The sequence below is a fragment of the Vicia villosa genome, linkage group LG3 (genome assembly GCF_029867415.1).
Source record: "Vicia villosa cultivar HV-30 ecotype Madison, WI linkage group LG3, Vvil1.0, whole genome shotgun sequence".
NCBI lineage: Eukaryota > Viridiplantae > Streptophyta > Magnoliopsida > Fabales > Fabaceae > Vicia > Vicia villosa.
The window spans coordinates 96094297-96120168 of NC_081182.1; the positions used below are offsets into that span (position 1 = coordinate 96094297).

General features: G+C 31.4%; 2 protein-coding genes and 1 pseudogene across 2 annotated transcripts; all 3 read left to right on the forward strand.

Moving 5' to 3' along the window:
- Positions 1 to 2768: 2768 nt before the first annotated feature.
- Positions 2769 to 4410, forward strand: LOC131658608 (GDSL esterase/lipase At5g45910-like). Its single transcript, XM_058927884.1, has 5 exons — positions 2769 to 3006; positions 3204 to 3425; positions 3525 to 3667; positions 3798 to 4071; positions 4172 to 4410. The coding sequence occupies exons 1-5, from the start codon at positions 2769 to 2771 to the stop codon at positions 4408 to 4410; spliced, it is 1116 nt and encodes a 371-aa protein (XP_058783867.1).
- A 13658-nt stretch (positions 4411 to 18068) lies between these two features.
- LOC131658609 (GDSL esterase/lipase At5g45910-like) lies at positions 18069 to 19709 on the forward strand. The gene is made up of 5 exons (XM_058927885.1): positions 18069 to 18306; positions 18504 to 18725; positions 18824 to 18966; positions 19097 to 19370; positions 19471 to 19709. The coding sequence occupies exons 1-5, from the start codon at positions 18069 to 18071 to the stop codon at positions 19707 to 19709; spliced, it is 1116 nt and encodes a 371-aa protein (XP_058783868.1).
- Positions 19710 to 23148: 3439 nt separating this feature from the next.
- Positions 23149 to 24773, forward strand: LOC131658610 (GDSL esterase/lipase At5g45910-like; annotated as a pseudogene).
- The last annotated feature ends 1099 nt before the right edge of the window (positions 24774 to 25872 follow it).

Consider the following 25872-nt stretch of genomic DNA (forward strand, 5'->3'; position numbering starts at 1 on the left):
TTATTTTCTCAATTAGTTATTGGAAAAAGTGATAGAGTGTATGTTTGAAATTATTTGGAAAGAGAAAATAAATGCGGGTATAATAGGAAAAATAACTCCAATTATTCACTATCTTGGTTGAAGAGCTTTATGCTAAAATGACACTTAAAAAGGAACGGAGGGAGTATTGTCTATAAATGTTATTATATTTTCTACAGTAATATATTCCAAATTTAATTTAACATAATAACTGTTTTTATATTTTTAAATGAAGACCCATTTTATTCGTTCACAAACATTACACGAGTCAAATTAGTCTCTCACAAAAAAATAGACTTGACTTTATCCCTTACAAAATTTAACCTGATCATATTAGTCCTTCTCCTAATGTTTTTCTCAAACCGATTTTTTCCTACTTCAAAATTGATTTTTTTTTAGACTACCATGACTGGACTTTCACGTTGGATTTTATTTTTTATTTTTCATTTTTGAAATGCTAAATTGATTTTTTAATTTTAATTGTTGGATTTTATTTTTTATTTTTTATTTTTTTTAATACTAAAAATTGATTTTTATTTTTAATTTCATTTAAAAACAATTATGAATTAATAATATAAAAAAAAACCAAAATTGTTTCTTATAAGAAATCGAACCCAGTGTCTTTGAAAGACATCTTTGTGTCTTTACCACTAAGTTAGTGTACATTCATAACTATTCTCATGATTTTTACTAATATTAACAAAATATGTACATAAATTTTTCCCTATGAGGTCTCAAACACAAGTTCCTTCAGGTAATAAAATGATATTCACTTTATAATTAGACAAATCAATTTCTATTGTTTTTTTTAATAGGCAATTTGCATCTAACCGGATTTTGAACCTGAGACCTTGAGAGGAGCACACCCTCAAGACCCAAGTTTTTACAAGTAGAAAAATCAATTTCTATTGTTAGTAAATTGACTATTATTTACAACAAGACAAATCAATTTCTATTGTTAATAAAGTGAATATCACTTACAACTAGACAAATCAATTTCTATTGTTAGTAAAGTGACTATCATTTACAACTAGACAAATCAATTTCTACTGTGGTAAATTGACAGTCATTTAATCTGAATGGACCTAGGTTCAAGACCCTATTGGAACAAATTTTTATTTTTTGATTTAAGTTCAGAATTAGGAGAATCATTTATCATGAACGTACATTGGTCTAGTATTTAAAGGGTCTGAGTTCAACTGCTTATAACAAACAATTGATTGTACAAAATGTTGATATTTTAAAAGCTTGTTATGTAGGTTGTTGACTTTTCAATATTGTAAGATATGTTTGCAATCTTGGTGCATAACACATGATATTTTTTCCATTAAAAACAATTTCATTAATAAACAATGGAACAAACCTCTACTTAAAAAAAATCTAAGGTTGTCATGATTACTTAATATAAATCTAAGGTTGTCATGATGACAACCTTGAACACAATCCTAACCCTAAATCCAATTCAGCATCATATTAAAAACTTTAATCCAACGTGGCATTATATTAAGAACTTTAATTCAATGGGGCATCATATTAAAAATCTATTAAAATTTTGAATTTTATTACTTTTTTTATTCTTCACACCAAATCATTATATTTTATTATACTAAGAAAATAATAATTATTAATTATTTAAAATAAAGGATACTAATTTCCACATATCATTTTAATTTAATTATATACTACAACTTAATAAAAATAATTGAGTTGTTTATTACGTTTTTTAAAATGACTTTTATAATTTTTTTTATTCTACATACAAGATTATTACATTTATCCAATCCAATACCCAAATTTTATATAATAATAAAATAATAATTACTTTTTTAAAATAAACGGTATAAATATAATAATAGTAATAATATATATATATATATATATATATATATATATATATATATATATATATATATATATATATATATATATATATATATATATATATATAATATAATAATATAATGTTTAACTAATAATAATAAAAGAGAATAATAGTTGGCATAATCACGTCCAAATTTGACATTTTATGAGGTATTTGAATTTTGATATAAGTTAACATGTTAAAGGGCAATAGCCAATAAGTATTAAACCACATAAGATAAAAAAAAATTCTATACATAAAAAATTTGAAAGATATTATTTTTTGTTGGAAAGTACTTTTGTAACTCATTTCTATTAAATTTACTAATATTTTTTACACATCTCAAATATTTTCTTGTTTCCTTAATAAAATCTCAAAGTTTGTTTATGTTGATAACGGTGAGAAATTTTAAAATAGACGGATTCCATGATTAAAAAAACGTTACTTAGTGATTGAATCAATTGTGAGAACCAAAAAATTAAAATAAATAAAAACCGCGTGTAAAATCAAGGTAAATAAAGCAATTAAGACACCCTTTATTTAAAATATAATAGAATTATTAAGATGTTTAATTTTAGTGTATAAATATTGTTTTGGAGAGTAAAGATGGAAAAAATAAAAGTAGTAGTAACAATAATAGAAAAAAAATCATGGCAACAAGCAACATTTAGCTTAACAAATATGTGTTCATTGGTGTGTATGAGTTGGATATGATTAGTTAGATCTTACATCACAATTTTACAAAAATAAAAAAAATAGTTAAGCAAGTTCCAGCGAACATTTGATAGATTGCTACAATATAGACAAATTAGTAAGCATATATAAAGTTGATCATTCTCATTTCCAAACACACATCAATATTAGTTCTTTGCTATCTTTCTATAACGCCATGAAGACTGTGATTCTCTTTAGTATCACAATCACTTGTGTTTGTTTTAGAAGTTTTATTTCAAATGCTAATCCTCTACCATATGAAGCCATATTCAACTTTGGTGACTCAACAAGTGATACCGGAAATTCTGCATTTGACCACCCACCTATGGACAAAAGTAGTCCTTATGGCTCAACGTACTTCCATCATCCCGCAGGACGTTTGTCCAATGGACGACTCATTATAGATTTTATAGGTACTTTTGCACATAATAATTCTTTATAGTATCTTAAATAACTTTTTTATATTCAAGAAATAGTAAATAAGAATAGTATTAGCAAGCACGCTAACATACTTTATTTTATATAGTTTTTAGGATTTAAATCAACAATACTTAACGTTGATATATATTTTTCTAAAAAATAAACTAGCTTACAATCATTTTAATTGTAGCTGAAGCATACGGGTTGCCGTTTTTACCAGCCTATAAGAAGATCACCCAAAGTCAAGAGGATATAAAAAAGGGAGTTAATTTTGCATATGCTGGTGCAACTGCACTTGAGTTTAAGTATTTCGTTCGTAGTGGAGTCCGACCACCATCGACAGAAAACTCATTGAATGTGCAGTTTGATTGGTTTAAGAAACTAAAACCATCATTGTGTAACAGCAAAGAAGGTTTTTCTCCAACCCCTTGCATAATTTATATTTTGTGTCAAATGCATGGATTTTCTTATATATGACTAACATAACTTTTGCTTTTATGTGAGTTCACAGAATGCGAAACCTTCTTCAAACAATCATTGTTTATAGTGGGAGAGATTGGTGGAAATGATGTTTTTTCACATATATCTAAAACCGTTACAGAACTTCGAGAAATAGTTCCCTTAATTGTTGAATCCATTACAAATACAACCTCAGTATGTTATATCAAATATTGAAAGTTAAATAATTTCTTCATTTGTAGAATAATTATATTTTTTAAAGATATTAATAAGTAAATAACATTATTTTATAAATGTGAGTAACTTATTTATTTCTCTATGCCAGTTATTAATCGGAGAAGGAGCAGTAGAGCTAGTGGTTCCAGGAAACTTTCCAATAGGCTGCAGTGCTGCAGTATTGGCTACGGTGAACAGTAAGAAGAAAGAAGACTATGATGAATTTGGATGTTTGATATCTTACAACACTTTTACTGAATATTTTAATGAGCAACTAAAACATTCTATAGAGACATTAAAACAAAAACATCCTCAAGCTAAGATAGTATATTTTGACTACTACAACGATGCCAAACGTTTATATCAAGCACCCGAACAATATGGTTTGTGGAGATAATATTTTCTTCCCTTTAGTTTACATTAATTTATTCTTGTCAAATTCATTTTAACATGTACAATATTTTGTGTACATAAATGTTACAGGATTTACTTCTGATAAGATTGAGATTTTGAAAGCTTGTTGTGGAGGTGACGGGCCATACCATGTTAATGAAAAATTTTGTGGAACACCTGGTACAACATGGTGCTCCGATCCTTCAAAATTAATAAATTGGGATGGAGCTCACTTTACAGAAGCAGCTTATAGACAAATAGCAAAAGGTTTAGTGGAAGGTCCATTTGCAAATCCTTCTTTAAAGTCTGCTCCTTTTAAGATAACATAAAACTCAAGATGTCAAACATTAAGAAAAAATTTCTTCGATAAATTATAAACATGATTAGATTATATCTCTATTAGGAAAAGTTAAAACGTATTTTAAAAAATTTATGTAATTTTTTTTCAAATTGAATTATTATATGTAAATGAAACAAAAATGTCATTATATTTTCAACGGCTATATATGTAAAGGATTAATTTACCATCGCATAGTAAATATTATTATATTTTGAAAAGAAATATTTTTTTCTCAAAATAAGTTTATATATATTAATTTGATCCCTCTTCTCTCTCTCTCTCTCTCTCTCTCTCTCTCTCTATATATATATATATATATATATATATATATATATATATATATATATATATATATATATATATATATATATATGAAATTTAATGTTATTTTAAAGTTGAAATTTTGAAGTAACTTGTGGAAATTGTAAAAGGTTTAGTTGAAGGTCATTTTCCAAATTCTTCTAAAAAATTTAGATAGTACAGAATTGATGTTCAAATATTCAGAAAGCGTTTATTTAAAAGTTTAAATGTATTCTATGAAAATAATATAAATTTTTTCGATATGAATTACTCCCTCCGTTCTTTTTTAAGTGTTGTTTTAGAAGAATTTTTTTGTTTCTATTTAAATGTCGTTTTTATAGTTTAATGTTATACTTTGTCAATTATACCTTTACTTTCTCAATCACTCCACTTCACATTTTCCCTAAAATTAATTATTTTCTCAATTAGTTATTGGAAAAAGTGATAGAGTGTATGTTTGAAATTATTTGGAAAGAGAAAATAAATGAGGGTATAATAGGAAAAATAACTCCAATTATTCACTATCTTGGTTGAAGAGCTTTATGCTAAAATGACACTTAAAAAGGAACGGAGGGAGTCTTGTCTATAAATGTTATTATATATTCTACAGTAATATATTCCAAAATTTAATTTAACATAATAACTGTTTTTATTTTTTTAAGTGAAGACCCATTTTATTCCCTCACAAACATTACACGAGTCAAATTAGTCCCTCACAAAAAAATAGACTTGACTTTATCCCTTACAAAATTTAACCTGATCATATTAGTCATTCTCCTAATGTTTTTCTCAAACCGGTTTTTTCCTACTTCAAATCTGATTTTTTTTAGACTACCGTGATTGGACTTCCACGTTGGATTTTATTTTTTATTTTTCATTTTTGAAATGCTAAATTGATTTTTTAATTTTAATTGTTGGATTTTATTTTTTATTTTTCATTTTTTAATACTAAAATTGATTTTTATTTTTAATTTCATTTAAAAACAATTATGAATTAATAATATCAAAAAAGCCAAAATTGCTTCTTATAAGAAATCGAACCCAGGGTCTTTGAAAGACATCTTTGTGTCTTTACCACTAAGTTAGTGTACATTCATAACAAGTAATTCTCATGATTTTTACTAATATTAACAAAATATGTACATAAATTTTTACCTATGAGGTCTCAAACCCAAGTTCCTACTGGTAATAAAATGATATTCACTTTATAACTAGACAAATCAATTTCTATTGTTTTTTTTAATAGGCAATTTGTGTCTAACCGGATTTTCAACCTGGGACCTTGAGGGGAGCACACCCTCAAGACCTAAGTTTTTACAAGTAGAAAAATTAATTTCTATTGTTAGTAAATTGACTATTATTTACAACAAGACAAATGAATTTCTATTGTTAATAAAGTGAATATCACTTACAACTAGATAAATCAATTTCTATTGTTAGTAAAGTGACTATCATTTACAACTAGACAAATCAATTTCTACTGTGGTAAATTGGCAGTCATTTAATCTGAACGGACCTAGGTTCAAGACCCTATTGGTACAAATTTATATTTTTTGATTTAAGTTCAGAATTATGAGAATCATTTATCATGAACGTACATTGGTCTAGTATTTAAAGGGTCTGAGTTCAACTCCTTATAAGAAACAATTGATTGTACAAAATGTTGATATTTTAAAAGCTTGTTATGGTGGTTGTTGACTTTTCAATATTGTAAGATATGTTTGCAATCTTGGTGCATAACACATGATATTTTTTCCATTAAAAACAATTTCATTAATAAACAATGGAACAAACCTCTACTTAATATAAATCTAAGGTTGTCATGATTACTTAATATAAATCTAAGGTTGTCATGATGACAACCTTGGACACAATCCTAACCCTAAATCCAATTCAGCATCATATTAAAAACTTTAATCCAATGTGGCATTATATTAAGAACTTTAATTCAATGGGGCATCATATTAAAAATCTATTAAAATTTTGAATTTTATTACTTTTTTTATTCTTCACACCAAATCATTATATTTTATTATACTAAGAAAATAATAATTATTAATTATTTAAAATAAAGGATACTAATTTCCACATATCATTTTAATTTAATTATATACTACAACTTAATAAAAATAATTGACTTGTTTATTACGTTTTTCAAAATGACTTTTATAATTTTTTTTATTCTACATACAAGATTATTACATTTATCCAATCCAATACCCAAATTTTATATAATAATAAAATAATAATTAATTTTTTAAAATAAACGGTATAAATATAATAATAGTAATAATAATAATAATATATATATATACTGATTTACTTCGTACACTTCCTATATGGATCAAGCTCCCACTGCTTCCCCTTCAGCTATGGGGAACAGCTAGTCTGAATAAGATAGGTAGTGCCTTGGGTACACTGTTGGTAACTGATGAGTGCACAACCAACAAGTTGAGAGTATCCTATGCTCGCATCTTGGTGGAGGTGGATATCACTATGAAGCTGCCAGATGAGATTACCATCCTTAGTAGAGGTCAGAAACTAAAACAAGTGGTAGAATATGAATGGCGCCCGAAATACTGTGATAAATGCCTTAAGGTTGGACACACTTGTGGTGAGAAGCCTCCAGTTAAGAAATGGAGGCCAATTGTGAAGAAAACAGAGGTCCTTGTGGTGGTCGTTTTCTTTACCTCCCCGTTTCACTTGGGAGGACGGCACGCTAAACCCTTCACGCGAAATTTGGAAGGAGAATGCGCCCGTGGTGGGATGAATTTTGTTTCAGTTCTTCCTACGATATCACACGAACTTTCTTATTGGTCCTACGAGTAGGAAAGGGGAAAAAAGATCTCAACTAAACCCTAGGAGTTTGCTAAGTGTGGGGATTTACACCTAGACTAGAAATTCTGGAGTCCGGGAGGTCGGTTATACATAGGGAAGTGTTTAAACACCCTACATATCTGTAGTACTCTACAGGAACCTTCTCTGTGTCATTGTGTTTGTGTTTATTGCTATGATTGGGAAAGTTTCTCCTTTGTATTAGGAGAGAGAATTGAATTGATTTTTAAAAGACAGACAGACAGACAAACTGACTATTTTTGGTATTTTATTAGCTCGCTGAGATTCCTTGTGAACCTCATGCCTACATATCCCTAGTGGAAGTCAGAGCTTAATGTAGTTCGGGGAACTAACTAGGGAAATTGATTGTTTTTGGGTGCCTTGCTTGAAGCTCAAGGTTGAAGCTTGGAATTAAATCTCTGTTTACAGTAAAGAGACATGAAATTATCTCTACAGAGAGGTATTTGTACTATTCTACCACAAACATTTAAAGGAGTGACAGAATAACTGAATTCATTTCATTCAAGAGGGGGACCTTACTTGTGTATGTGCAAGTATACCAGTCAAATGCCTCTTAAATGAAAGAAAGATGCTCATCCAAATTAGGGAAAGTTACCACATGTCTGGGTTTTACTGCCAGCTCATACCTTTCAAAATCCTAAATGGGAGACTTGATTAAAATTGAAATGAAATGTTTGTTTGTTTGAATGTGGTAGAGTAGTAAAAATATCTCTCTATGGAGATAAGCTATGTCTATCTACTGTATAAAAGATTTGACTTTAGCTGGCTTGTATGAGGCCCAAGCTTGAGGCTTTTTTTGATTGATTAATTAATATTATTGACTCTGGGAGATGACTCTACTGGGGATTAATTACAGGGTATTTTAGTGTTCTGTACAAAGCCCAGAATTGAGGCTGACTCTACTTAGGGAGACTCTATTTGTGTGCCTTGTACAAAGCCCAAGGTTGTGGCTAACTGTTGAGGATAATTGAATGACTCTATTTTATGTGCCTTGTACAAAGCCCAAGGTTGTGGCTAACTCTAGCTAGGGGAAAACATTATTTTCTGCCTTGTACAAAGCCCAAGGTTGTGGCGGACTCTTAAATGAATTAAATATGGATGACTCTAAGGGGAAAAGATCCTAGGTGTTAGGAATCTTTGACACATGAAATATGGTTTATCTGCCTTGTACAAAGCCCAAGGTTGTGGCTACTGAGTGATGAAGGACTCACTGGGGAGACTCTATTATCTGCTTTGTACAATGCCCAAGGTTGAGGCTGACTCTTGACAGGGGAGTTTTATTGTTTGGGTGCCTTGTATGAAGCCCAAGGTTGAGGCTAACTGTTTTTGTTGGTTTTGGCTGAGGAGGTTTTATTTATTAAAAGACTATTTTTCTTTGGAAGCTAACCCTTTCCAGGGATTTTGACTCAGCTGGTGAATTTGTCTGTTTAAAAGACTGACTTTTATCATGTTTTTTGGAGGCTGACCCTTTCCAGGGGTTCTGACTCTTTTGGGGAAATTATCTCCTAAGAGAAATGAATCTTTATTTTTGACATTCTTTTTATTAATTGACTTTGGAGGCTAACCCTTTCCAGGGGTTTTTATTAAAATGAAGGAATGTGTGGAAGCTAACCCTTTCCAGGGATTTTGATTTAAAGTGATTGATTTGGGTAGCACTCCATTAATTATTTAAAGGATGAAAAGATTGGCAGGAAGATTATCTAGTGGAGACTTCTTGTTTAAAGCCCAAGATGAAGGCTGACTCAATGTTGAGGATGACCAAACATGGATCCTAGACTCTACTAAGGAAGATTGATGAAGATAAGGGTGACAGAGACTGTCCATGTCTCTCATTCCAAAAATGTACTCAATGTGAAATTGAGACAAACTTAGCTTGTTTAAAGTCTGGTTTTAAATTGGAAGAAACTCACCAGGGTAGGCTAAAAGGTGACTAAAGACCTGTTCCTATGTTTATAAGAAACCTGATGGGTCCTTGTATACAAGCTCAAGAGGAAGCTGGAAATGCTTTTAAGAAGCCTGTGGGTCCTTGTACAAAGCCCAAGAGGAGGCTAATCGAGGGTCCTTGTTATAGCACAAGAGAAAGCTATGTAGTTTTGAACTTATTTTGGCTCTAAGCAAATGGGTAAGAGGTTTCACCGGGAATAATTCCTCTTTGGGTGGATGTGTCCTATTATTTGGATTCTAAGGTTTTTACCAAGATGTTTCACCGGGAATAATTCATCTTGGGGGTTTGAACTACAGATCTCTAATTAGGAAAGAGCCTTCACCGGGAAGACATTCTCAATCCTAGGTCATATTCCTATAATATATATATAGTTTAACTGTCTTAAGGTTTATACTCAAACGTAGTTCTAAACTAATATATATGCACAGTTTATATTTGACAGTAATTTAAACAAAGACTGTAAATTGAAAGCTTGTAAAGCCTAACCTGGATGGAGTGGAGGCCTTTGGAGAAGTATGTACAGAGCCTTACCAGTAATTGATGGATAACAGTTGAATATATATGATAAACAGTAAAGGGTTTTTGAAAACAGAAGAAGTGAAGATGGACAAAGGTCACATAGGTATCTGAAGAGTTTCACCGGGAATAATGCCCTTCAAATACCAGAAGAATGTTTTGAAAACAGAGAGAGGATTTTGAAAATACAGTTTTGAAAACAAGCTAAGAAGAGAAGGTTTTTGGGACTTATACTCTATTAGAGGCCCACTTAAAAATGATTTACTGTTTATGAAAATAGTTGAAAAAAATGATTGAAATGATATAAGGTTTTGTTGTTTGAAAACCTTAATCGTCTGTTTAATCGGAGATTGAAAACAATTTTGCAAATTGACAAAAGTCAACTTAATTAAGGCAAAGATGAAATCTATACCTAATTAAGACCTAAATAAATAGGGTTTTATCATAACATTATTCACAAAGTAATTAGGTTAAAACAAAATGAATATATGTATTTTAAAGTATTTAAGAAAACATTTAAAACATATTATTTTAAACCTAATTAAAATACATGAAATAAATAATATTTTTATGGTTTTTTTTTTATTATTTATAAAATATATATATTAATCAACAAGTGTTTAAAAAATGAAGTCAAAATGAATTAATTTGATAAGTTAAATAATTGGTTAAAGTTGTGAAGGAATTAAGTTAGAAAAGTGATAAAAAATAGGTTTTGGTCCTAGCAAGGCTTGAACTCACGCCCTTGAGGTTACCAGTCCAAAACAACACCACTGAGCCAACGCGCGCTCAGTGTTAGTGACTTGCCTCCATTTGGTCATGTTTCAAAACAAGTTGTAAATCCTTAAAAAATAAAAGAATCAAAAAGTCTGGGGCGAGGGGGATTCGAACCCCAGACTTGTGGCATGATGATACTAAGGGCGCATGTGTGGCCACTAGGGCAAGTTGTTTAGTCATTAATAAAACGCATATCACTCAAAATAAAATAAACTCTGCCCTGAGATTTGAATTTTTGCGCGCCACCACCATCTTCGTCTTCAACCTCAAGCTCCATGAATTTGAATTTCTGAACTTACTCATTTCTCAATCATTTGCCATGATGTAAACACGAAACTTGCTCTAATTTCACTCACGATTCTAAATATGTAACTAACATGAACTAATATTAACTACATCTAACTAATTTACCAGAAATCGTGAAGAACCCTAAAATTTCAAAATCAAATTAAATGACTATACTGAAAGATAAATGGATGATGATAGAGGGTTTTCAATCCTCTGATGATGCTGAACAAGATAGAATCGAGCTATTTCACAAAGAGTACTTAAATTAGAGAGGTGAAGTTCAGAAACTTACCTCTGAAAATGGAGGTCGTGAGGATGATTGAGAGCACCTGGGCTTGAATGAATGATCTCAATAGCTTCCCTGAGACTCAATGATGCTAACTGGATGCTTATTGTAGCCTGAATCCTTCTGAATTGATCTATGGACCTCCCTCGATTTGAGCTTCAAGTGGACATGGAGGTTGTTGAATCCTGAGTTACAGATGAGCTGCAGCCATCTGGTTAGCTTCACTATGACCTGAGGAGTGTGTCTGGATGATTGGCTTGCCTTGAAACCTTCTGAATCACTCCATGGACCTCCAACTGCAAATGCTCCAAAGTGAGAGCAACAATGGTGTTCCTCCACCTACAGAAGTGATCCAGGTGCTTGGATCACCTCAAATGACCTCCCTTGAGATGTTAGAATGCTCACTTCCCAAAGATAAGCTTTGGTTTGAAGAAATCGATTCTTCTTGCCAAAGAACTTTGAAAAACAATGAACAAGAGGAGAGAAAGAGAAAGCAAGGAATATGGTTGCTTTGGTGTGTTTTTGAATGAGGAATGCATCTGTATTTATAGGCAAATGGATCAGTATAGCTGCAGAGGAGTGAGCTTCCTTAGTGGAGTTGATTTGCTTTCTTAGCCATGAAGGAATTTTGCAAATATCTCTTATGCAATGATGAGAATTTTGATTCCATTTGATCAATCCCCTAGCCCTCGATTTTGCTTGATCTTAGGGGACAATTCTGAGCCAGAAATGAGCTCTAATTGGTTGGTGAGAAGATTCCTTGGGTGATTCATCAATTTGCCATAAATTCACAAATGTAATCATTACATAATCACATGTTCTTGTTTTTTAGAATCTTCTTCAATCCTTATGGCATGGTGAAAATGAATGCATGGCATGGTTTCAGATGTGTTATGGGTCGTGTAGCATCCATAAGAGAGGTTATTTGCACAAAATTTGCAAAGTCCAAAAGTGTCCATGACCTATAATTTTACTTCATGAGGCCAACTTTGAACAAGCATAACTCCTAGCTCAAATTGAATTTGGAGAAGGTTGAACACAATTTGGAAAGCCCTAAACATCTACTTCAAATCATTAGTTTATGTCTTCTTCAGAATCATTTAGGAAATTTGTGAAAAATGAGCCCAAAGTTGGATGAAAACTAGGTTAAAACACTTAGAAAAATTTCTAAGTGTTTATGACCTAAACTTCAAAATTTCCAAAACTTCATAAATGGTTGATCTTTTGAAAAAAGTTCCTTTGTAAGATGTTGTTTTATTTTGCAAGATCTACAACTTTCATGTTGGAAGTTTTTTGAGTTGTGTAGGTGAAATTTTGAGATCTCACCATGCCTTCAAAAACCCTAATTCCCGACTTTTCGCTCCTTGATGAATTTCTTTGAATTTCTTTGGCCAAATGACTTTGACATCCATATATTGATGATATTGATCTTTGAAAGTCATTTTTTGACCAAAAACCTTAAAAGTCAATGATGATCCTTCACAGTTGACTTTTTCCTGACAAAGTGAATTTTTTTGGGTTTTTGTGTAGAAATAAGATCTTCTCCCCAAATGGATGATATAAATGGATTATATGGAGGTAATAGAGATCCTTGAATCATGTCTTGAGTTTTGGATTCATGCCCTGATCAGAAGTCAACTATCTTGGTGAATTAGGTCAAAACCCTAATTTGTCGACCATGTGAAAGTAATGACTGTAGACTTTGAATTGAAGTGTGATGTCCAGTAGACCTTGTAATATGAGTTATTTGAAGATGATTGATGTCTTTGAATGACCCTCTGAGGTTTTTTAGGGTTTCCCAAATGTGATCCCTGATTTCAGTCCTTGATAGGCTCAAAACCCTAGTCTGGTGACCTGAGTAAACCTGTACTCATATGACTGGATTGTCTAATCAATCATAGATGAGAAAAGTGAAGTTTTTGAGCCCCATGATTGTATTAGAGACTAGTCTTTGTATTGATTGATCCTTTGCCTGAGCTTTCTTGTCTTTGAGCATCCTCGATTAGGTACCAGATGGAGAAATGACTGCTCTGGGTACTTGTCTTGACCTGATGAACAATCCTGAAGGTATGTCATCTCAGGGGGGTCAAAAATTAGGGTATGACAGTCCTGAAGCCAGGGGAGCCAATGGATGTTGGTAATGAAGAGTCTACTCCAAAGGAACCACAACAAAAGATAGTAGGCACCTCAACACCAAAGGAATCTCAGGTGGAGAAAGCTGCCCAAGGAGAAGATACAGAGTGGACCACAGTGCATAAAACTGGTAGAGATAAAGGTAAGAAGGCTCTTTTTTCCAGAATCTGCATAATATTTAGATTGTTTGAATGGGTTTGAGGCATTAGGGGTTGTGAATGATCACCTAGTGGCAGTTGATAGAGGCCCATGTTAATCTCATGGAACATTAGGGGGCTGAATAAAATTGGGAAAATTAGAGAGATTCGCTCCCATCTCATTAATTTCCAGGCTGAGATTATCATCCTTATTGAAACTAGAGTCAAAAAGAGAAACTGTAAGGCTGTTAGAGATAAGCTCCAGCTTAGAGGTGCTTTCATTGATAATTATGAGTACCATGATAATGGGAGGGATATGGATTCAATGGGATAATTCCAAATGGGATATTAGACATGTTTGCAGCTCAGCCCAATTTATCCATTGTGGAGTGTATGACATGCTGGGTGGGTTTAAATTCCGGCTGACTGCAGTTTATGCTCTTAACCAGTTGGAGCATAGGAAGACTTTGTGGAAGCACATGATCAAGCTGCAGGGAAAGTATACTGGACCCTGGTGTGCCATTGGTGACTACAACAATGTAGCTCATGCCAAAGATAGAATGGGTGGCAACATGGTGGTGGAAGCTGAATATAAGGATTACAATGATATGCTGGGCTGTACAGGGCTCTGTGAGATGGATAGTAGAGGTAGTCATTTCACATGGAGCAATAAACAAAGTGCTAATCCTATATATTCTAGAATTGATAGGCTCATAGCAAATGCTGAGTGGTTTCAGGACAATGGTAACCTGGTTCTGAATGTTTTGAACCCCCATATCTCTGATCATGCAGCTTTACATCTCAATGACCCGGGTAATCATAAAATGAAGAAAAGGCCTTTCAGGTTTAACAATAGCTGGATTCATATTGAAGGGTTCCAGGAAGCTGTGAAGGAAAGTTGGGATAAACCTATGAGTGGAAAGCCTATGGAAATCCTGTGGAAGAAACTTATGCGTTTGCAACCTGTGCTTAGAGCCCTCAACAAACCTGTGTCTGGTCTGCATAAGAGGAATGATGCTGCAAGAGTTAATCTGGAGAAGGCTCAGGAGGAACTAAGGACTAATCAGATGGATGCCAATATTATTGAGAGAGTTAGAGTGCATACAGAGGAGCTTATCAATTGTAATGACATGCTAGCTGTGAGTATTATGCAGAGAACCAAGATTGATTGGATAAAAATGGGTGACGAAAATAAGGCCTTTTTTCATGCCTATCTTAAGTCTAGGAGTAATAATAAGAGTATCCAATTCTTGCAGAGAGAGGATGGTAGTATTATTACTAAGCAAACAGATATTGAAGCTGAATTTGTAGGGCTGTACAGGGGATTGATGGGCACTGCTAATCAGAGAACCACTCATGTTCATATAGATGCTATGAGGAAGGGTAAACAGTTAAATATGGTTCAGTGCAATTTTTTGGTGAGCAGAATTACTACTGAGGAGATCAAGGTTGCACTAAATGGTATTGGAGACTTGAAATCACCTGGGGTTGATGGGTTTGGGTCCAAGTTTTTCAAGGCCTGCTGGGACATTGTCAAGAGGGATGTCACTGCAGCCATTGAGGAATTCTTCACACAGGGCAGAATTCTAAAACACTTCACAAGAACTAGTGTGACTCTCATCCCAAAATCTGCTGAAGCCCGACAAGCTAGAGACTATAGACCTATTGCAGGCTGCTCAACTTTCTATAAGATTATGTCGAATATTATGACAAAGAGGTTGGGAATGGTACTGCCTAGTATCATTGATCTTAATCAATCTGCTTTCATTCTAGGGCAAGTTGTGCACAACCACATTATGCTGGCTTTTGAATTATTGAAAGGGTATACTAGGAAAGGTGGACCTCCAAGGTGTATGCTTCAATTGGACTTGCAAAAGGCATACGATATGGTTGATTGGATATCACTTGGCACTGTTTTGCAAGAAATTGGTATACCTCATGAGTTTACCCATTGGATCAAAGTGGCTGTGACTAATGTCTCCTATGAGTTCAATATCAATGGGCACACAAGTGATATTATGGAGGCAAGAAGAGGATTAAGGCAAGGGGACCCTATCTCCCCCTTGCTATTTGTGATTATGATGGAGTATTTTGATAGACTTCTGAAACACATGCAGACTGACCAGAATTTCCAGTTCCACTATAAATGTGAGAAGGTTGGTCTAACCAATCTCACATTTGCTGATGATATCCTATTATTCTGCAGGGGAGATACTAACTCAGTTCAGATGCTACTACAGACAGTGCAAACCTTCTCTGATTCTACTGGGCTAGTAGTTAATCCACGAAAATGCAAGATTTTCTGTGGAGGCATGGATAGTAGAGACAAGGAGCAGTTGGTATGTTCAACAGGGTTCACTGAGGGTCTGCTGCCTATGAGGTATCTAGGTATTCCTATTACTAGTAAGAGGTTAAATATTAATCACTACATGCCTTTAATTGATAAAATCTTGGCTAGGATTACTCATTGGACCTCTAGGTTGCTTAGCTATTCTGGCAGAATTTTACTTGTTAAAAGTGTGATTCTGGCCATAACTCAATATTGGATGCAATGCTTGCCTATTCCTCTTTTTGTCATAAAGAAGATCAACAGTATGTGTAGAATGTTTGTCTGGAGTGGTAGTGTAAATGCTGGTAGAAAAAGCCCTGTGGCTTGGAAGACTCTATGCAGACCCAAGGCTCATGGTGGGTAAGGAGTTATGGATCTACATGTATGGAATAATATTGCAATGATCAAATGCTTATGGAATTTATGTAGAAAATCTGATAATCTATGGGTCAAGTGGATCCATATGTATTACTTGAAAAATACTACTGTGATGGAAGCTAAACTCATTGTGAATTGCTCATGGGTGATTAAGAAAATCATGGAAACTAGGGAAGAGGTTCAGAAACACCAGCAGTTGTGGGACAGATTATTGACTCAAAACAAATTCAGTATGAAATTGATGTATGGTGCCCTCATTGAACAGGATTGTGAGGTTGACTGGAGGAACATTCTTAACAGAAATATGGCACGACCAAGAGCAAATTTTATCACTTGGATGTTGTGCCATGAAAAGCTAGCAACAAAAGATAGGTTGAAGCGGTTCAACTTGATTACTGATTCTGTATGTAGCATTTGTAAGGTAGTAGATGAGTCTATTCCTCATCTCTTCTTTGAATGCAGGGAGAACCACAAGACTTGGAGTAGCATTCTGCAATGGATAGAGAACAGCCACTGTCCTCTCCCATGGCCAGATGAATTGAGATGGGTAACTAAGGAATCCAATAAGAAAGGCTGGAGGGCCAGTTTGTTGAAATTAGCATTTTCGGAAACGGTATACGGCATATGGTATAGAAGAAATAGTTTGGTTTTTACTAATGGTGCTAATACCAATATAGTCAATACTATCATTGATAATATTGTACATAGAAGTTGGATGTCTAAGAAACTTAGAGAGCATGTAGCTCACTTGATGTTATAATTAGGTTTTTGGCAAGGTTGGATCTTTGGATCACCCTTTGTACATAACTGTTTTTGTGGTAATATATACTTCTATTTGCTTCAAAATATATATATATATATATATATATATATATATATATATATATATATATAAAATATATAATAATATAATGTTTAACTAATAATAATAAAAGAGAATAATAGTTGGCATAATCACGTCCAAATTTGACATTTTATGAGGTATTTGAATTTTGATATAAGTTAACATGTTAAAGGGCAATAGCCAATAAGTAATAAACCACATAAGATAAAAAAAATTCTATACACCAAAAATTTGAAAGATAATATTATTTTTTGTTGGAAAGTACTTTTGTAACTCATTTTTATTAAATTTACTAATATTTTTTACACATCTAAAATATTTTCTTGTTTCCTTAATAAAATCTCAAAGTTTGTTTATGTTGATAACGGTGAGAAATTTTAAAATAGATGGATTCCATGATTAAAAAAAAACGTTACTTAGTGATTGAATCAATTGTGAGAACCAAAAAATTAAAATAAATAAAAACCGCGTGTAAAATCTAGGTAAATAAAGCAATTAAGACACCCTTTATTTAAAATATAATAGAATTATTAAGATATCTAATTTTAGTGTATAAATATTGTTTTGGAGAGTAAAGATGGAAAAAATAAAAGTAGTAGTAACAGTAATAGAAAAAAATCATGGCAACAAGCAACATTTAGCTTAACAAATATGTGTTCATTGGTGTGTATGAGTTGGATATGATTAGTTAGATCTTACATCACAATTTTACAAAAATAAAAAAATAGTTATGCAAGTTCCAGCGAACATTTGATAGATTGCTACAATATAGACAAATTAGTAAGCATATATAAAGTTGATCATTCTCATTTCCAAACACACATCAATATTAGTTCTTTGCTATCTTTCTATAACGCCATGAAGACTATGATTCTCTTTAGTATCACAATCACTTGTGTTTGTTTTAGAAGTTTTGCTTCAAATGCTAATCCTCTACCATATGAAGCCATATTCAACTTTGGTGACTCAACAAGTGATACCGGAAATTCTGCATTTGACCACCCACCTATGGACAAAAGTAGTCCTTATGGTTCAACGTACTTCCATCATCCCGCAGGACGTTTGTCCAATGGACGACTCATTATAGATTTTATAGGTACTTTTGCACATAATAATTCTTTATAGTATCTTAAATAACTTTTTTATATTCAAGAAATAGTAAATAAGAATAATATTGGCAAGCACTCTAACATACTTTATTTTATATAGTTTTTAGGATTTAAATCAACAATACTTAACGTTGATATATATTTTTCTAAAAAATAAACTAGCTTACAATCATTTTAATTGTAGCTGAAGCATACGGGTTGCCGTTTTTACCGGCCTATAAGAAGATCACCCAAAGTCAAGAGGATATAAAAAAGGGAGTTAATTTTGCATATGCTGGTGCAACTGCACTTGAGTTTAAGTATTTCGTTCGTAGTGGAGTCAGACCACCATCGACAGAAAACTCATTGAATGTGCAGTTTGATTGGTTTAAGAAACTAAAACCATCATTGTGTAACAGCAAAGAAGGTTTTTCTCCATCCCTTGCATAATGTATATTTTGTATCAAATGCATGGATTTTCTTATATATGACTAACATAACTTTTGCTTTTATGTGAGTTCACAGAATGCGAAACCTTCTTCAAACAATCATTGTTTATAGTGGGAGAGATTGGTGGAAATGATGTTTTTTCACATATATCTAAAACTGTTACAGAACTTCGAGAAATAGTTCCCTTAATTGTTAAATCCATTACAAATACAACCTCGGTATGTTATATCAAATATTAAAAGTTAAATAATTTCTTCATTTGTAGAATAAATATATTTTTTAAAGATATTAATAAGTAAATAACATTATTTTATAAATGTGAGTAACTCATTTATTTCTCTATGCCAGTTATTAATCGGAGAAGGAGCAGTAGAGCTAGTGGTTCCAGGAAACTTTCCAATAGGCTGCAGTGCTGCAGTATTGGCTACGGTGAACAGTAAGAAGAAAGAAGACTATGATGAATTTGGATGTTTGATATCTTACAACACTTTTACTGAATACTTTAATGAGCAACTAAAACATTCTATAGAGACATTAAAACAAAAACATCCTCAAGCTAAGATAGTATATTTTGACTACTACAACGATGCCAAACGTTTATATCAAGCACCCGAACAATATGGTTTGTGGAGATAATATTTTCTTCCCTTTAGTTTACATTAATTTATTCTTGTCAAATTCATTTTAATATGTACAATATTTTGTGTACATAAATGTTGCAGGATTTACTTCTGATAAGATTGAGATTTTGAAAGCTTGTTGTGGAGGTGACGGGCCATACCATGTTAATGAAAAATTTTGTGGAACACCTGGTACAACATGGTGCTCTGATCCTTCAAAATTAATAAATTGGGATGGAGCTCACTTTACAGAAGCAGCTTATAGACAAATAGCAAAAGGTTTAGTGGAAGGTCCATTTGCAAATCCTTCTTTAAAGTCTGCTCCTTTTAAGATAACATAAAACTCAAGATGTCAAACATTAAGAAAAAATTTCTTCGATAAATTATAAACATGATTAGATTATATCTCTATTAGGAAAAGTTAAAACGTATTTTAAAAAATTAATGTAATTTTTTTTCAAATTGAATTATTATATGTAAATGAAACAAAAATGTCATTATATTTTCAACGGCTATATATGTAAAGGATTAATTCACCATCACATAGTAAATATTATTATATTTTGAAAAGAAATATTTTTTTCTCAAAATAAGTTTATATATATTAATTTGATCCCTCTTATCTCTCTCTCTCTCTCTCTCTCTATATATATATATATATATATATATATATATATATATATATATATATATATATATATATATATATATATATATATATATATATATATATAATTTCATGTTATTTTAAAGTTGAAATTTTGAAGTAACTTGTGGAAATTGTAAAAGGTTTAGTTGAAGGTCATTTTCCAAATTCTTCTAAAAAATTTGATAGCATAGAATTGATGTTCAAATATTTAGAAAGCGTTTATTTAAAAGTTTAAATGTATTCTATGAAAATAATATAAATTTTTTCGATATGAATTACTCCCTCCGTTCTTTTTTAAGTGTTGTTTTAGAATAATTTTTTTGTTTCTATTTAAATGTCGTTTTTACAGTTTAATGTTATACTTTGTCAATTATGTCTTTACTTTCTCAATCACTCCACTTCACATTTTCCCTAAAATTAATTATTTTCTCAATTAGTTATTGGAAAAAGTGATAGAGTGTATGTTTGAAATTATTTGGAAAGAGAAAATAAATGAGGGTATAATAGGAAAAATAACTCCAATTATTCACTATCTTGGTTGAAGAGCTTTATGCTAAAATGACACTTAAAAAGGAACGGAGGGAGTATTGTCTATAAATGTTATTATATTTTCTACAGTAATATATTCCAAAATTTAATTTAACATATTAACTGTTTTTATTTTTTTAAGTGAAGACCCATTTTATTCCCTCACAAACATTACACGAGTCAAATTAGTCCCTCACAAAAAAATAGACTTGACTTTATCCCTTACAAAATTTAACCTGATCATATTAGTCATTCTCCTAATGTTTTTCTCAAACCAGTTTTTTCCTACATCAAATCTGATTTTTTTTAGACTACCGTGATTGGACTTCCACGTTGGATTTTATTTTTTATTTTTAATTTTTGAAATGCTAAATTGATTTTTTAATTTTAATTGTTGGATTTTATTTTTTATTTTTCATTTTTTTAATACTAAAAATTGATTTTTATTTTTAATTTCATTTAAAGACAATTATGAATTAATAATATCAAAAAAGCCAAAATTTTTTCTTATAAGAAATCGAACCCAGGGTCTTTGAAAGACATCTTTGTGTCTTTACCACTAAGTTAGTGTACATTCATAACAAGTAATTCTCATGATTTTTACTAATATTAACAAAATATGCACATAAATTTTTACCTATGAGGTCTCAAACCTAAGTTCCTTCTGGTAATAAAATGATATTCACTTTATAACTAGACAAATCAATTTCTATTGTTTTTTTTAATAGGCAATTTGTGTCTAACCGGATTTTGAACCTGAGACCTTGAGGGGAGCACACCCTCAAGACCCAAGTTTTTACAAGTAGAAAAATCAATTTCTATTGTTAGTAAATTGACTATTATTTACAACAAGAAAAATCAATTTCTAGTGTTAATAAAGTGAATATCACTTACAACTAGACAAATCAATTTCTATTGTTAGTAAAATGACTATCATTTACAACTAGACAAATCAATTTCTACTGTGGTAAATTGACAGTCATTTAATCTGAACGGACCTAGGTTCAAGACCCTATTGGTACAAATTTATATTTTTTGATTTAAATTCCGAATTATGAGAATCATTTATCATGAACGTACATTGGTCTAGTATTTAAAGGGTCTGAGTTCAACTCCTTATAAGAAACAATTGATTATACAAAATGTTGATATTTTAAAAGCTTGTTATGGTGGTTGTTGACTTTTCAATATTGTAAGATATGTTTGCAATCTTGGTGCATAACACATGAAATTTTTTCCATTAAAAACAATTTCATTAATAAACAATGGAACAAACCTCTACTTAATATAAATCTAAGGTTGTCATGATTACTTAATATAAATTTAAGGTTGTCATGATGATAACCTTGGACACAATCCTAACCCTAAATCCAATGCGGCATCATATTAAAAACTTTAATCCAATGTGGCATTATATTAAGAACTTTAACCCAATGGGGCATCATATTAAAAATCTATTAAAATTTTGAATTTTATTACTTTTTATATTCTTCACACCAAATCATTATATTTTATTATACTAAGAAAACAATAATTATTAATTCTTTAAAATAAAGGATATTAATTTCCACATATCATTTTAATTTAATTGTATACTACAACTTAATAAAAAGAATTGAGTTGTTTATTACGTTTTTTAAAATGACTTTTATAATTTTTTTTATTCTACACACAAAATTATTACATTTATCCAATCCAATACCCAAATTTTATATAATAATATTAATTTTTTAAAATAAACGATATAAATATAATAATAGTAATAATAATATATATATATATATATATATATATATATATATATATATATATAATGTTTAACTAATAATAATAAAAGAGAATAATAGCTGGCATAATCACGTCCAAATTTGACATTTTATGAGGTATTTGAATTTTGATATAAGTTAACATGTTAAAGGGCAATAGCCAATAAGTAATAAACCACATCAGATAAAAAAAATTATATACACTAAAAATTTGAAAGATAATATTATTTTTTGTTGGAAAGTACTTTAGTAACTCATTTCTATTAAATTTACTAATATTTTTTACACATCTCAAATATTTTCTTGTTTCCTTAATAAAATCTCAAAGTTTGTTTATGTTGATAACGGTGAGAAATTTTAAAATAGATGGATTCCATGATTAAAAAAAATGTTACTTAGTGATTGAATCAATTGTGAGAACCAAAAAATTAAAATAAATAAAAACCACGTGTAAAATCAAGGTAAATAAAACAATTAAGACACCCTTTATTTACAATATAATAGAATTATTAAGATATCTAATTTTAGTGTATAAATATTGTTTTGGAGAGTAAAGATGGAAAAAATAAAAGTAGTAGTAACAATAATAGAAAAAAATCATGGCAACAAGCAACCTTTAGCTTAACAAATATGTATTCATTGGTGTGTATGAGTTGGATATGATTAGTTAGATCTTACATCACAATTTTACAAAAATAAAAAAATAGTTAAGCAAGTTCCAGCGAACATTTGATAGATTGCTACAATATAGACAAATTAGTAAGCATATATAAAGTTGATCATTCTCATTTCCAAACACACATCAATATTAGTTCTTTGCTATCTTTCTATAACGCCATGAAGACTGTGATTCTCTTTAGTATCACAATCACTTGTGTTTGTTTTAGAAGTTATGTTTCAAATGCTAATCCTCTACCATATGAAGCCATATTCAACTTTGGTGACTCAACAAGTGATACCGGAAATTCTGCATTTGACCACCCACCTATGGACAAAAGTAGTCCTTATGGTTCAACGTACTTCCATCATCCCGCAGGACGTTTGTCCAATGGACGACTCATTATAGATTTTATAGGTACTTTTGCACATAATAATTCTTTATAGTATCTTAAATAACTTTTTTATATTCAAGAAATAGTAAATAAGAATAATATAAGCAAGCACGCTAACATACTTTATTTTATATAGTTTTTAGGATTTAAATCAACAATACTTAACATTGATATATATTTTTACTAAAAAATAAACTAGCTTACAATTATTTTAATTGTAGCTGAAGCATAAGGGTTGTCGTTTTACCGGCCTATAAGAATATCACCCAAAGTCAAGAGGATATAAAAAAGGGAGTTAATTTTGCATATGCTGGTGCTACTGCACTTGAGTTTAAGTATTTCGTTCGTAGTGGAGTCAGACCACCATCGACAGAAAATTCATTGAATGTATAGTTTGTTTGGTTTAAGAAACTAAAACCATCATTGTGTAACAGCAAAGAAGGTTTTTCTTCAACCCCTTGCATAATGTATATTTTGTGTTAAATGTATGGATTTTCTTATATATGACTAACATAACATTAGCTTTTATGTGAATTCACAGAATGTGAAACCTTCTTCAAACAATCATTGTTTATAGTGGGAGAGATTGGTGGAAATGATGTTTTTTCACATATATCTAAAACCGTTACAGAACTTCGAGAAATAGTTCCCTTAATTGTTGAATCCATTACAAATACAACCTCGGTAAGTTATATCAAATATTAAATAATTTCTTCATTTGTAGAATAATTATATTTTTTTAAGATATTAATAAGTAAATAACATTATTTTATGAATGTGAGTAACTTATTTATTTCTCTATGCCTGTCATTAATCGGAGAAGGTGCAGTAGAGCTATTGGTTCCAGGAAACTGTGCAGCGCTGCAGTATTGGCTACGGTGAACAGTAAGAAGAAAGAAGACTATGATGAATTTGGATGTTTGATATCTTACAACACTTTTACTGAATACTTTAATGAGCAACTAAAACATTCTATAGAGACATTAAAACAGAAACATCCTCAAGCTAAGATAGTATATTTTGACTACTACAACGATGCCAAACGTTTATATCAAGCACCTGAACAATATGGTTTGTGGAGATAATATTTTCTTCCCTTTAGTTTACATTAATTTATTCTTGTCAAATTCATTTTAACATGTACAATATTTTGTGTACATAAATGTTGCAGGATTTACTTCTGATAAGATTGAGATTTTGAAAGCTTGTTGTGGAGGTGACGGGCCATACCATGTTAATGAAAAATTTTGTGGAACACCTGGTACAACATTGTGCTCTGATCCTTCAAAATTAATAAATTGGGATGAAGCTCACTTTACAGAAGCAGCTTATAGACAAATAGCAAAAGGTTTAGTGGAAGGCCCATTTGCAAATCCTTCTTTAAATTCCGCTCCTTTTAAGATAACATAAAACTCTAGATGTCAAACATTAAGAAATTTTTTCTTTGATAAATTATAAACATGATTAGATTTTATCTCTATTAGGAAAAGTTAAAACGTATTCTAAAAGTTTAATACAATTTTTTTTTTTAAATTGAATTATTATATGTAATGAAACAAAATTGCCATTATATTTTCAACGACTGTATATGTAAAGGATTAATTCACCATCGCATAGTAAATATTATTATATTTTGAAAAGAAATATTGTTTTTCTCAAAACAAGGGTACAATCCACATTAGAATTCCCTTGACTAACCAATGAGATCAACAAACAACCCTGAGTTCCAGTTTCCTTTAGAATAGATCTTCCGGGGTTTACCTGCCAGCCTCTTTTCGGGCGCGACCCTCGAGGTCAGGTCTTCCGGGGTTACTTGTTTTCTGCTATCGAAAACTTTCCTCAAGCCACACAAACAAGTATGCAGACCTGTACCCGTGTACGAGGAATCTAGAAGTAAGTTCTACCTTTCTACTTAGACTACGCTATACCACACCCTCGATGGGTTATCCCTTGTGCCAATGCGTCAAGATACTTGCACATGCACACCGCTAGATGAAATAGATCATTCCTACGTAGAATTCCATCCGCGATGAATTTTCCTATTGTGACCTTGCCTAAGGGGCGTCACAACCCCATCGATCATCTATACGCAAATGTGTAACCGCTAGTGCAAATACGCCATAATGACTACACAAGCCCATCGGGTGAAAGCCTAGTGATTATCTACCTGCTAGAGGAAATGCCATAAAGACCCTATGAGCGCATCGCAATGGTAGCTCGGGTGTGTATGACTTACCACTATGCCGGTGTTTTCCTACTGAAGGTAATCCCTTCAGCCACCGCAATGGTAATATTGTCATGAACGCTTTACCACCTAGTAGCCTAGGTCTACTTCAATTCAAGCATACATCAATCAATGCTCATCGAGCCATACAAATCAAACAATTCTGAATGTTCAACCGGAACAACGGAACATAAGTGATCATTATCACACATAGCATCACGCCACAAACAAGCAACCATCTCCGAACATCAATCGGAACGGACGGATAAACATAATATGATTATC

Bases quoted from the DNA above. Each gene is read 5' to 3' on its own strand.
- LOC131658608 (XM_058927884.1), top strand. From the start codon at position 2,769: ATGAAGACTGTGATTCTCTTTAGTATCACAATCACTTGTGTTTGTTTT. The intron at 3,007-3,203 runs GTACTTTTGCAC...TTTTAATTGTAG, and splicing joins ACTCATTATAGATTTTATAG to CTGAAGCATACGGGTTGCCG. The intron at 3,668-3,797 runs GTATGTTATATC...TCTCTATGCCAG, and splicing joins CCATTACAAATACAACCTCA to TTATTAATCGGAGAAGGAGC.
- LOC131658609 (XM_058927885.1), top strand. From the start codon at position 18,069: ATGAAGACTATGATTCTCTTTAGTATCACAATCACTTGTGTTTGTTTT. The intron at 18,726-18,823 runs GTTTTTCTCCAT...GTGAGTTCACAG, and splicing joins ATTGTGTAACAGCAAAGAAG to AATGCGAAACCTTCTTCAAA. The intron at 19,371-19,470 runs GTTTGTGGAGAT...TAAATGTTGCAG, and splicing joins TCAAGCACCCGAACAATATG to GATTTACTTCTGATAAGATT.